The sequence below is a fragment of the Oryza brachyantha genome, chromosome 8 (genome assembly GCF_000231095.2).
Source record: "Oryza brachyantha chromosome 8, ObraRS2, whole genome shotgun sequence".
NCBI lineage: Eukaryota > Viridiplantae > Streptophyta > Magnoliopsida > Poales > Poaceae > Oryza > Oryza brachyantha.
In genome coordinates this window covers 8,683,909-8,698,603 of record NC_023170.2, presented here as the reverse complement: position 1 = coordinate 8,698,603, position 14,695 = coordinate 8,683,909, and the positions used below count along the sequence as shown (strand labels likewise).

The following is a 14,695-nucleotide window of genomic DNA, read 5'->3' as shown; positions in this document are numbered from 1 at the left end:
AACGACAACACCAATGTATGCAATACAATTGTCTCATCATCTACTAGAGCATTCTCTAGGTATTTTGTCAATTCTTCCATTGATGCTAAATATGTTGTAGAAGTTTTCTATATGTTAGCATGTTCATGTTTATCACCATGCTAACATCGTTTTCTCGTGTGAATGTCATGACTATTACTTTAATTTTCTAGATTAAACTATGTCGATTCATGACCATATTTCCAACAGTTCAAAAACTTGATAGGTCTTCTTCGGTACTTGGCTTTGTGACATCACTAAAACCACATGCTTTTAATGGACTAAACTATAAAATATAAAAAACATGTGCACTATTATGGTCAACGACTATGCAATGCTTCTTTGGTTCACGAGGCAAACCAAGTGAACCGCCTCTCTCTCCTGAAGAGAGGCTAAGTTCTAGGTTGTGGATTGCCTATTTCATGGAACATTGATCATTGTACTAGCCGATAACATAGTGGATTTGTACATGCACATGTCTTTAGGGAAGGATATGCGGGATGCTCTTGAGGCCAAGTTCGGACTTTGGAGTTTCTGATGTTGGCAGCGAGTGGTATGTTATGGAGCTATTCTATCCCCTACAAGACGATCGATCACCGACCTATAGTGGAACAAGCTCATGAGATTTAGATGTTTGCAAACGAACTTGAGAACAAAAGCTACAAGTTGTCGAACAAGTTTGTGGTAGGTGTCATTATTGCCAAACTATCACCTTCTTGGTTGGACTTTGTCACTTCTCTAAAACACAAGAAGCAAGAGTTAGTGTTACTGATCTCGTTGACTCTTTGGGTGTTGAAGATAAGGCGAGGGCAAAAGGATAACCATGGAAAAAAGGACGAGAGAGGTTCTAGCGCCAATTTGGTGCTAAAAAAGAACCCTCATGCATCCCACAATAGTAAGAAAGTCAAACCTGATGTCAAACCTAAGGAAACAACCAAAGACAAGGGAAAGATGAAGGGTGATTGTTTTGTGTGCGGTAAGCCTAGGCATTGGGCCAAGGTTGTCCTAATCGCAAGGACAAAAAGTCTACAAATATGGTTGTTAGTGATGGTGGAGGAACATTGAGGTAGGTTAATTTTTACCTATAGTTCTCTTTGTTTTTCACTCACCTAACTGGTGGGTTGGTACCGATGCTAACATTCATGTGTGTGCTGACATTTCCCTGTTTTCTTTTATCAGGTTGGTAGAGATTCCTCCTTGATGGGAACAGAACGCTTACAGTGTTCATGGTGTTGGTACGGTCAAGCTGAAGTTTATTTGGGGGAAAATCGTCTAGCTGAAGAACATGCAACATGTCACTTCAATAAAGAAGAATCGAGTTAGTAGTTGTTTACTGTGTAGATATGGTTTTAGACTTGTGTTTAAATCCAACAAATATGATGTATCTAAATATGAAACTTTTATTGGTAAAGGTTAAAGGTTATGACAGCGTAGGATTGTTTCGCTTTTCTTGGGATAATGTGTAATAAAGTTGTGAACCCTATAAGCAACAAGGATGAGTCCAATGTGTGGCACTCGCGATATTGTCATGTGAATTTTAGTTGTATGACATAGCTAACATGAGTTTAATCCTGAAAATTCAGTTTAGTCAAAGACTATAAGTGTCATACTTGTGTGCAATCAAAACAAGCTCACAAGCCTCACAAGGCATAAGAAGCAAGAAATTTGACACCTCTAGAACCGACACCTCTAGAACTTGTTTATTCCGACCAGTGTTGAATGAACAGTGTGATGATTATAGGGAGAAAGAAATACTTCATGGTAGATTTTGCTATGTACAATTCTAAAAATATTGTTTTAATATCTATAAGCCTAAGGTAGAAAACCAACTTGCCAAAACTTCCTTGCCAGACAAATACTGCAGCAAACTAATAATTAGTGTAGCACGATCCGATTACATATATGTGCAATTGTCTTCAACGAGGAGTTTGCTATTTTGGTTGCCAAACCGGATAGCTTCACTAAACTGGTTACGGAACCGTGGGCTTATCTAAAATGGTCTTACATCCTATGACATAATTTAAAATGGTCATACCTGTGTGAATTACATATTTTCTTAGATATTTCCCTAAAAGAAAACTTGAAAGGACTAAACTACCTCTAACTCTCTCCAATATGTAAATGGATGCTCCTAGCTCTAGGTCACTAGAGCTGGCACCGTCGGCGTGCGAGCGCTGGTGTCCTCAGTGTTTGGGGTCGGCCCTTCAGGCCATGGTACGAGGAGCAAAAAGCCGAATGACATACGCGAAGGTGGGCCACCGCAATCGTCGCCCACCCCCCTCCCATGGCGTCATCGCTTGGAGCACCCATCCCAAGTGCCATGGAGACCGGCACCTACCCGCCAACAGTGCCAGATCCAACCACCGCCCTAGGCAAAAATGATGGCCCATATGGTGGCCCACTTTCACGTCTGTTGTCTAGCTTTTCGCCAATCACTCCATGGCCTAAAGGGCTGGCCCCGAGCACTGAGGACACCTGTGACCGTGATGGCCTAGAGCCAGAAGCATCCATTCACATGTAAAGAGAGTTAGAAGGGGAGTTCAGTCCTTTCAAGTGTTCTTTTAGGAAAATATTTAAGAAAATATGTAATTCAAATAGGTATGGCAATTTTAAAGGGTGTTCCTGGATATAAGACCATGAATATAATATCATTTTAGAGAATTCCACATGAATCTGTCCACATGAATATAAGACCATTTTAGACAAGTCCATGATTTCATAAAGTCCACGTGAATATAGAAGTCCATATCCACATGAATATAGAAGTCGACATGAATATAAGACCATTTTAGAGAAGTCCATGATTTCGTAAAGTCCATGTGAATATAGAAGTCCACATCCACATGAATATAGAAGTCGACATGAATATATGACCATTTTAGAGAAGTAGCCATTTTAGTGAGTTGTCCAGGTTCATAGCTATCGGAGAGTGAATCTTCTCTAGCGGGAAGCCACGGGGCCCCCTTGTTGGTTTGACCGAGGGTGCGGGTGAGAGCTAGTTCGTCAATGAGAGGAGAGGGGTCGGGCCCCTTGGAAACAGTGTAAGCGCGACGATGTATACTGGTTCGGGCAGTTGGGAAGCGTAAAACTCTACTCCTGTGCTTGGTTGCTCGGGATGCAAGGAATTATACCCGAGTTAGGGTTAGTGACAAAGCGCACCATGTCCCTTGTGGTTTTCGTTCTCCCGAGAGAGCTCTCTATCTGCCTTAGGCAAGGGCCTCCTTTTAGAGTGAAAGGAGTTCCCACAGGTGTTTGGACACAAGTCCTAAGGAGAAAAGAAAATACACAACATAGGGCATTTAATACCCGTCTAATCAGAGACGTTTGACGACAGCAAATGCATTTTCATGACTAGGCCACGTCCTGTCGTGACGTGGGTGGAGCCGCCGTCGTCTCTTCCATATTAAATGCCGAAGACCCTCAATTCATTCATATCCACGTGCGGTGGAGGCAATGATGGGGCACTATTAACACCAAAATTTGGTAAATTTTCTTATTGGATTTGGATAAGTAAAGGTGCAATCATCGATGAAAATTTATCTGGAAGAGTTCGAATTCAACAGGTGAAGCGACCTGCTCTGACAATTCAGTATTAATGATGCGATCTAGCGGATTAGCATTTGGAAAATAAATTTTTTCCAAATAATAATCCTATCGGAGTATTACAGCAGAAAGTAGTTAGTAGATATACATAACTGAAACTTTATTCTTCCTATAGAAATTAGGCATTATTTAGTTATAAGCCCAAGGTACAAACTATTAACCCTTTTTACATAGTTAGTACAAACTATTTGTAAACATATTTAGTCCTAGTCTTCTACATCTTCATCCATAAGGTACTTCTGGTGTGGTTCTTCAGAATCTAATAAAACTTCAGGATCCACTAAGTAAAAAACTTCAGGATCCACTAAGTAAAATATATCCTGAGTCAAACTGGTATTTTGATAAAGCCGAAGACTCTGTTAAAATAATAAAGTAGTACAAGGGGTGAGTACAATTTGTACTCAGCAAGTTTTAGGGAAATTAGATAATTGAATTCAATGCAAGGATGAGTTTTGACGAAGATAGGTTTGTGAGAAAATAGTTTGTTTTATTATGAAAAGACTAATTTTCACCTATCCGCAGGCTAGAATCTCCTATAGATTCCTTTTCCTGCTACGTACGTAAGTTTCAATCCAGAAACCAAGGAGTGAATATCCACATTTTACTCTGCAGAGGGGTACTACTTTACCCACAGCAACTCTTAGCTTTTATGCCATCTAGAAATGCACGTTCCATCTGAGCATGTGGCATGGCTAGAGAGCAGAGTTGTTTTCCAAAGTTTATACTCCTTAACCTCCTCCACACATAGTGAATACCACATTGTTTGTAAGTAGACTACATTCCACTTACGCCACCCATGGCAGAATATAGCGCCAACAATTCGATATATGGCATTCCAGCAGAATCCATACATCTACAAGCTACTACTCTCCCATGAGAAGGTAGAATATAAAACTATGGTACTAGACTCAGACTAGTTATACCAGTACTGTGGTTAGTATTGAGATACGACATAACAATAATAGATGAAAATGGGTTATTAGACTTATATTATATCCATATATAGAGAATCCTTTTTCCACCAAATAAAACTCTTGCCAAGGCATCCTCTATCCGCCATAAGTTATGAGTATGGACCTCCCTTGTCTAAACTCTAACTAATATCTAATAGATTTATAATTTAGACAAAATAACTATTTAATGCATAAGGTAATAACAAGTGCAATAATTTTAATTAAAATAATTTGAAAAATAAAATATGATTAAGGAAACTTGCCTAGATTTTCGGCAATATAATCAGTTGGATTATTCGAAATTCCCTGAAGCTTTCCGGTGCTTTGACCGATATCTGCATCATTTATATATAAGGGAATAATGTCGGATCTAGTTTATGAATGATATATTAGTAGAAATCCTAGGGTTAATTGGTCAGTATAAGGCTTAGGAGGTCGAATATACGTGGGTAGGAAATCGAAATAAGTCCCTTTTTACCTCAACTTCAAAAGATTTTTCTTTCTTTTCTCCTTTTGTTTTCCTCTTCTTTACTCTTTTCTCTTTCTCCCGAGTGGCTCGGTTGGGAGGCTACAGCCGCCACTTGGCCGGCTAGCCATTTGATGCCTCCGGGCTACTGCTCCTCTTCTTCCTTTCTTGCTTACAGCTACTGTAAAAGTTGCTATAGCACTACCCCTAGGCTTGGTTGTAGGTGTCGCTATTTCGGCTGCCTTCTAGTAATGCTTCCTCTAATGAATAGGGTAAGGTGAGGTTTTCCTTGGGTGAGTAAGGACAACACCTTACTTCTTTCCTTCTTCTTCTTGAAGGACAGATCCCTACTACTATTCTAGGGCTTTAGCTTGCTTGCTTGCTTGTTTGGATGGTGTGGGTTGAGAGTTGAAGGCTTGGGGCTATTTATAGGCTGCTGGAGGTTAAGATTGGAGGGAACATACTCATCCAAAGGTAAAAATCTAGAGGACACACTCATTCAAAGATAAAAAAAATCTATGAATGCATACTGTTTTGGAGGCCTTTAACCGTGGTTTTGTTGCTAGTTTACTGATTCTACTATGTTCTTCATCCTTCTATCCTCTTCTACCTTTTTCCAATGGTTGGTAGTTTAAAATCTGAGATAACCTCAATAAAAACAATGAGGCTGTTGGTTTTGGAAGTTAAAAACTGAAGGTACACATGGTTTAAAAAGGTTCTAGAAGGTTCTAGAAAATTCTAGAACTAAATCTGGTCAAATCAGTCTTGGGATGATTTCTAGAAGAGTCTAGAGAACTCTGGAACAAATGGAGGACTCAGGAGTGAAATTTAACTAATTGGGAGGGTCTTTCATCAAATAAACAGAATTTTGAATGGTTGGAGGCTGCAGTGCTAAAATGAGAATTTTTACTTATGGAAGGTTGATTTGAGCTAAAATGGTCTGATGGTAGAAGTTAGTTTACTAACTAAGTTTAATGTTAGAGATTAGAATTCTAAGCATTTTGGTAGGTTCATAGCCCTTTCAACAGGGAATCATGAAGACCAAGGCATGATGGTGTAATTTTATCTTTAAAGTTAGTTTAGGAATTTTCATTTATGTAACATACCCAAACCTGTAAACCTGATAACTAAATTTAACTTGAATGAATCATGTGGTTGTGGAGTGATTTTAATTGTTTTTGGATCTTAATTATCTCATCATCACATGCAATGATAGGCCTAGAGTCACAAAAACAATTAATTTGGTAATTATATGCATCCAAAAATTCTACAAAAGTTCTTAAAAATAACTTGATATGTTAGAAATCAACCCACAAATTTTCATAATTTTTTATTAAGGTTTGCTAACTCATTGATCTACTTTAATCTCCAAAATACTGAAAAACTGTTTAGCAGATTCAAACTTGCTCCCTCTGTAAAATTTATTTCAAAATCTCTTTTTGATGTTTGGTTTCAACCAAATTATTTTACTAACTTTCTTCTAACACCCTGAGTAGTGGCACACCTTGGATCACTCTCTAACCCTTTCTTCTCTCCCTACAAAAATCGAATCAGCTGCTAACTGCACTGTCAACTGCTACTAATCAATACCGTCAACCCATGCTCATCACTTCATCAAGCCTAAACCAGAGACTTCTAACCCAAACCACTTCAGCACTTTTACTCTCTACATCACCCCCAACCAAGAGGATCACTAGCCCAGGTTTCTTGCTGCATAAAATCTCCCTTTAATCCCCTCCAAAGATCCTTGGCATGCAACCCTCCTTGACTTAGCCTCCAAGCCAGTTTTCGAATTTCTTTCACTTGCAAATGGGCTCCACACACTCTAGGACCCACATGACAGTCTTCCACTCTCTACTCACAGCATACACCGCCCTCCATGCCCAATGGGTGCCCAAGGAACACCATGAGTGCACTAGTCACCTCTCTCTCACTCCCCCCACTCCACTCTTCCTTATTTCTCAAGCTAGAGCACCACAAGCAATGGCACCCTCCCCACATCGCGTTCCCAGTCCAAGAAATCACACCCCACGCCCAGGATGCCCGGAGCTCGGCCATCTTTCCTGGCTCCGGCAACTTAGTCATCGTCGTTCTGCATCCCCGGTGAGTCCCTCTCTCTTCCTTCCTATGGAACGTCATCTATGCATCACGCCGAGCTCACCCGTACCCCTTTTGCCCTAGAATCAATTTGTCGAGCATGTGGTGGGCGTCACCGACCTCGCCGTCGGCCACCGTCTCCGCTGCTCCCGTGAACCTCGCTTCCTCCGTTTCTCCGCTTAGTGAGCGTCTTGGTACCTTGAGACAGCTCATGCACTAACCCTTTGCACTAACCAAGCCCTTGCATGCACTAACCAAGCCTTTGCATGCACATGCATGGGCATACCTAGACACACTGTCGTTGTTGCTCATGTTACATGGGCTACGGACCATCATTTCCCTCACCACCACCACTCACGGATGCGCAAGAACCCTCTCTACATTTTCTCTTTTGTGCTCGAACCGATTCATGCCACCGATCGCCGTCGGCGAGCCCTAGACCGAGCTCAAGCATGGTTGTACACACTTGTGAGCTAGCTAGGGACTTCATTTCTTGAATTTAATCAACTCTAGCGTCCAATCTGAAAACTCTCAAGACTCATATTACTATAGCAAGGATCTTGTTGGAAATAAACAAAAGAACGAGGACACTTGTCACCTGCCCATGTGGTAAGGGAGTATGGGTTGATTCACTAAACTTCCAAGGGCCTCTTTGCAAAACTCCTTTCACTGGCATATGGACCCGGCTGGAATTTAATTTGGAAAATTGATTTCTATTTTCTTTAAAGTAGAGAATGAGCAGAACTTCTAAAATTGACCATATTAATCCTCTGTTTTATGGGGCTAAATGATTTTATTGCAAACATACATACGATAGCTAGTATTAATTTTGGTAAAAAGAAATTATATAAAATATAAATATGGGAATGGTAGATATGACCTAATTGCTGCATAAACCATCTTGAAATATTGAATCCTTGTTGGTTGTAACCCTAGTGTGCTTTTGAATGGAATTATTATGTTATTTGGTATTATACTATGCTTATATTGCCGTTATATGCTTATATTCGGTTACTGCCTTACAAATTACTCATTTTGATAAATTTTATATGTGAAAAAGTTTATTTTGATATGGCTGGACAAAATTTTAAATGTGTGAGTATTGTGAACTGAAAATAGAGATAACTTGTTTTTAGACTATGGCGGCGAGTGGTGTACATATGGTGGTAGTTGTACACCGATGGGGGGAGCGTTCGCTCGGGTCGATTAAGGACCTCACTCTATGTCACCAACTAATGAAAACAGTACAAACCACGTGTGCTATGTATGGGCTAGCTTTAAGTTATTAAGTTGTTTAGAGTTTAGCCTTGCATCTTAGTAGGCCGAAGGGTATGGGTTACCGGGATTTGGTAACTTATCGGAACTTCCTATGTTTTGTGATATGGTGAAATTGATTAATCACATGTGGCATGTGATGTTTTGAGCGGGTAGTCTATCCAATACAATGGTGTCGTGCCTCGTGAGTGATTCCAGGCTGGGTTCCTTACGGCGCTAGGTTAAAATGTGGGCCCGCTACCTAGTGGCACTACCTTGAAAGTAGCGTGGGTAAACACACATCGTGCTAGTGCAAGGCTAGACAATAAACAATGTAACAGTTTCGTTATGACCTCTAGATCACACTCAATGTGTAGAGTGTGGTGATACCGATTGGTATCGGGTCAACTAGAGCGATCCATATCATGTGGGCTTAAAAGTTGTACAAACTCTGCAGAGTCTAAAACTAATCGATTAGCCGTGCTCATGGTCATGAGCGGCATGGTGAAGTCCCATGAGTATAGTTGTTGATTTTGATAAACTCTTGTGAACTTGGAAATGGTTAGAATGTTTTGTTGGTGAACTTGGATAAAGTTCGGTGAATGGTGATGAGATGATGGTAAGAGGTGATGATCTACCTTGAGGGGTAGATGTGTATTATTTATTCTTTTACATTACAAGTTTTACTTACTCTATACTATTGTTATAAAATTCCGTTGCAAAACATGTTGTGAACTAAAATTGACATTTATGCAAATTAACCTATACACATCTTATCCTTGAATATGGCTAACATGTAGTATGCTAGGGTTGTTCCCGACTTGCCAGTATATTTATTTGATTAATGTACTGATTTCTTGCTTTCTTTTATATGTTTTTCTCAGACCCTGCTGACTGTTTGGATGAGGAGTTTGATGTAGCTTGTGATGTTGCGGATTTCCAGTGTGATTCTAACTACGGATTTACCCTAGTCGATTTGCCTATAGGCTTTTGGGTAGCACGCTTACCTCATGAACCAATATTTATGGCTTGTCGTCAAGTACTACTTAGAACCTTATTAAGACTATTTATGCTTTATGCTTACAATCTCTTATTATTTGGATATCATGCTTGAGAAGATTTATGTGAGACTATGTTGTATTCCTGGACGACTAGTCCCACATGAGGATGGGTTCGAAATGGTTGAGATAACCATGGAATATGACTTTGTTAAGATCGAGTCTTTAGGGTACGCTTTTGGTCTCCACCATCGAGTAGTTGACGAGCGTATGACGTAGATGATTGGCGGCTATTCCAATGGTCTTCTATTTCATATCTGATGGCTTAGAGCCTTTGTAGTGCACTCTTCAAGATATGACGGGGTCTGTGATGAGGTTGGATGGTTACCATAACTATTTGGGTTTTATTTGAGACCCCATCTATCCAGATATTTCGTGGTGACATGCCTCGGAGCGTTGCACCACCTAGGCTTTGTGACGTCCTCACACTTTATCTCTAAGAGAGTTTGTGTCCGGTTAGGATTAGATTTGTCGTATTCAATAGGGATTAGAGATAGAGTTCAAATAGGATTTGTGTTGTTTCCTTCTATCTATTAGGAAACGCGCGTCGTGTTCGACATGGACTCATATTCACCTATGGGTATAAATATGTATGCCTGGAGTCATTGTAAATCATCTACATCCACTAAATATAGATCAGTTACTTTTAGCGCATCGCCACCCTCCTCACCGAGGTTTCATCACCGGCGGAACTTGGCACCTGACGCGAGACAGTATCGTCTCGATCTTCAGGAAGAGGTAAGTCCTATGTTCTGTCGGCCCTGGTAATCGTATACACTAGATTATAACTGTCTCGGTTTAGTCCAATCTTCTAATCTGCTGGTACGATTGCTACTTATCGTATCAGTTTCAGCTTGGGTTACTTTCATATCTTGAGTTGATCTAGTCGACCACTTTGGGTGATCTACGTTAGTTTGATATTTGCTATTTGACATATTCAATCTAGTACTGTCTTGGTTCGGTCCGATCTATTAGATTGTGTTTATCAAATAGTTTATATCAGATTGATGTATCTTGCTCAATGTTTTATCGAAGTACCAGCCGATAAGTTATCAATCATCGGCTCATCGGCTTAATAGGGATCTAGATCTTTTTAGTATCTAGCCTGAGTTGCTAGGCGTGGTCTTGAACTGTCTCGATTTGGTCTGATCTTCTAGGATTATTCCTAGTAAGCTAGGTTAGATATTTCATAGATCTTTATCGACTATCAGTCGATCATAGCCAATGATCTTTGCTATTTTGCATATTCATTGTATTTATATCATTAGAGTAGTCAATTGATTTACTACATTGCTTTTACCCCAATCGACTTTGTTTTATTTAGATCAGCAGTTATTTGTTGCATCGTCTTATGAGTATTACATGCAAGTTGGTTTTAGCCGATCATACCACATGATTCATTATTTATTTAATTATTCAATGTCACGCCCATAAATTTATACCAATTTCTGAACAATAGCTTGTATTAAGTCTCGGTCCAGTAATCAGCCCGAGTACACACTATGACAAATTAATACACAGTTTCACGATTTAAAAATAAATAAAAACAATTGTCTATCGAAATACAGTGAAAAAGAAAAATGAACTAAAACCATCTAATCTTGAGCTTGGCGAACACGGCTCCACTCCACAAGCATTCTCGACGGCAGACAAAACCTCACTTCACCCTTGCGAATAACATTCTGACCCAGGCTCTGACACTTGCTCTAGTAGGAAAAAATTAAACAACGCTGAGTACAAACCACCGTACTCAACAAATAACACCTAAGAGAGGAAGAATAAATGAATGCAATAGGGTATTCAAGTCTATTTATATTTGAGTTTCCAGCCGATGCAAGCAGCCGATCGCTCAGTCTATTGACTAAACACTACGACATCAACATCCGATCAGCTGGATTATTAGTTACCCATCGGCGCGATAACCGATCGACTTGTTTTATTTTTCATCTTATCAGTTACACAATCAAACTGACTGGTACGTTCGTGTATAATAAGAATTTGGGTCCTACACTGGAACGATCTAAGAAAGAGTCTGATGCCTTCGCGTGTGACACGTCACGAGTTAACTTTAATGTTAACAGGCGGCTCGAAAATGGAGTGTCGTCTCTCCCATATAGGGAGGCAAAAAAATCTCTTCATTAATGATGAACAAGACAGAGCTGACACAAATCTCATCCACTCCCAGGGGCAGGCACACGCTTTCGGTCTGCCATCACATCTATAGATGTTAGTCCATTGACCGCTTACTACGCCTCTCGCATGCCACATTCAATATAACACCACGTGAAGAGCAGAGCAGAGCGCATTAAACACAGTGACATATTCACACCACGTGGATGACAGCGTTAAATGCCGTGTTCAATATAACACAACGTAAAGAGCAGAGCGCATTAAACAGACATATTGACACCACGTGAATGACACACCACATGAATGACAAATTCCACGTTAAAGAGCAGAGCGCATTAAACAGACATATTGACACCACGTGAATGACACACCACATGAATGACAAATTCCACGTGAATGACATAGAGTTAAATGTGGAGCGTTAAAAGGGGTAACAGGAAGTGGAGCGTTAAAAGGGGTAACAGGACGTCACGTTGCTGGACACGTTCACATCACGTGTCAGTGCGTCACCTGGTACATAGGGCAAGGGTGAGAGGGTGGATTGTCTCTACAATCCAAGGCGGGCCCGACCCCCTCGGGGCAGGCACGTGGATCCACGGACAGAAACGTGGATCCGGGACAAAAACGTGGATCCGAGACAGCCGTGAACGTAGCGGCTTTTAACTTTCTTATAAAAATAAAAAAGAGAGTTTTTTTTGACATTATTATATAAAAAATAGATAGTTTTGACTCTTTCGTCGAAAAGAAACTTTTTTATAAAAAAGAGAAACTTTTTTATTTTTTATAAAAAAGAGAAACTTTTTTATAAAAAGAGAGTTTTTGACCTTCTTATCGTTTCTTTATAAAAACGAGAGTTTTTGACCTTCTTATAAAAAAGATAGTTTTGACTCTTTCATCGAAAAGAAAATAACATGAACACAGGAAATAACATGAACATGTTCCCATCGGGATACCGGACCCATTTTACCGACAATAATAGCCAAAATAGCAAATTCCTCGTCTTCAAGGGACATTCATACAGAGGAATTAGATCGGCACGTTTGACACTGATTATCCATCGGAAAGTGGTTGTATTTATTCATAAAAAATGAACAAACGAAAGCAAACACACAGATCGAAGTGGTTCTATTTTATTCGTAATTAAGTATCGCTCACACATGATATACATGACAGTTTTATTTTCATTCACTCGTAGTGAAGTGAATTCCAGATAGCGCTAGGAAATCACTGGTACTGGCCGCCGGTGCCGCGCGCCTGCGAGAAGTCGCTGCCGACGTGCGGGTTGTGCGCGGCGCTGGGCCGCGCGGTACCGGTGGCCATCCCGACCGGCCGGCTCTCGGCCACGCCCTCCTGGACGTGCCCGCCCGTCGGCTCCGCCGCCACCCCGGGTGCGCCCTGCGACGACGTCTGGTGGTACGCTCCGCCGCCGCCGGTGGTGACGCGCGCCTTGGCGTCGGCGTTGGCACGCACGGCGCGCTGCTTCTCCTCCTCGGCGTCCCGCACGCGCTCCTGCCGCCTCACCTCCGCGGCATCCCTGTCCGACGCGTTGTGCGCCGTCGCCTTCTCCACGCCGCCCTGCACGGCGGCGCGGGTCTTGTCCATCCCGGCGCGCGCCGACGCGCCCACGTTCGCCGCGGCCTCCTTGGCCGACTCCATCGCGTTCTTCCCGGCCTGCATGGTGGCTACCTCCCTCTCTTTCTTGGAATCTCCTAGTACGTAGCTATGGAGGACTGGAGGAGTACGTGGAAGAAGCTTTAGGATTTAATTCTGGAAGCGGATGTGAAAGGCAGGTAGCTAGCTGGCAATTTTTATAGTGCGGCGAGTCCGGCGACGAACGAACTCGTGCGGACGTGGAAGTGTCCAGGCGAGGACACGAGAGCACGTACACGTGTGGGACGCCAGGATGTGTTGTGCCAGGTGTCCGGACACGAGGCAGCAGAATGGGGCTCCACGCTCTCACAGCAAATCGATACGTTCTAATTAAACAAAGGGCTAAATAATTTACTCACTCCACTAAATTAATTTAAATGTTCTATCAAAGATAAGTATTTTTAGCACTCTCGTTATAACTGTTCTATTCACAATACTAATGCTGTGTATATCATTAATCTCGTCTATTCTATAATGTACCAACTCATATCTTACAGTACATCAACCCAAATAATTCATAATTTATTGGATAAATCTGATGAGTAAATCATCTGCATGAACGAATCGACCTCCCCACCTTCGATCCACGAGTGTCCTCTCCTCATGTAATAGATGGATGTCACCCCCTACAGTCCTACACGATTCACGCTGCCGAAGCAGAGAGATTGCTCCTTTCATTTCTCTGCAAGTGAGATCGATCAACAGACAAAGGATGCATTGTCCCATACCCGATGGCTTCATTGTTATCCTCCATGTATACGCATCAGGGCCAACTCCATGGATCAGCTAATGAATCATCAACCTCGCACATTCAGCAAAATAAATCAGCTAACGATATTATAAATGTCTTGTACAGTTTTAAAATTACATGATTGTATTGTTAAACTGTATATGATAAATATTACTGTTCAGATGAGTGTGTATACCCGTCGTTTCTGGTTACAAGTCGTTTTGACTTTGATCAAAGTTAAATTAATCTTAGTTTGACCTAATTTATAGACAAATATAGTAACATGTACAACACCAAACTGGTTCCATTAAATCTATAATTGAATATATTTTCATAATATGTGTGTTTTGGTTTGTAAATGCATGTAGTATTTTTTTATATAAACTTGGTCAAACTTAGAGCAATTTGACTTTGACCAAAGTCAAAAATACTTATAACCTCAATTGAATAACCCAGATCGACTATATCCACCACTGTCATGCATAGAAATTTTTTCTATATATTAGAAACTTCCTATCAAAAATAAATATATATACATTTTTCATGCATATATATCCTATAATTATACTATATATTGTGTGTGTATTTCTATAATTACCAAAAGTGCTAAAGATGTGGCTCACTGAGTTTTAGAAATTTATAAGATTAATCATTATGCACACAATTAAATTTCTGAATTTCATATAATTAAGATTTATCATTAAGTTTTTCTTTTACCTGACCTATGATTTGTAGT

General features: G+C 40.7%; 1 protein-coding gene across 1 annotated transcript; it reads right to left on the bottom strand.

Moving 5' to 3' along the window:
* Window positions 1-12,605: 12,605 nt before the first annotated feature.
* On the bottom strand, window positions 12,606-13,339 carry LOC102700819 (11 kDa late embryogenesis abundant protein). Its single transcript, XM_006659245.2, has one exon. It carries the CDS (start codon window positions 13,254-13,256, stop codon window positions 12,804-12,806), a length of 453 nt encoding a protein of 150 aa, XP_006659308.1. The 5' UTR covers window positions 13,257-13,339; the 3' UTR covers window positions 12,606-12,803.
* Between the last annotated feature and the right edge of the window lie 1,356 nt (window positions 13,340-14,695).

Bases quoted from the DNA above. Each gene is read 5' to 3' on its own strand.
- LOC102700819 (XM_006659245.2), bottom strand. From the start codon at position 13,256: ATGCAGGCCGGGAAGAACGCGATGGAGTCGGCCAAGGAGGCCGCGGCG.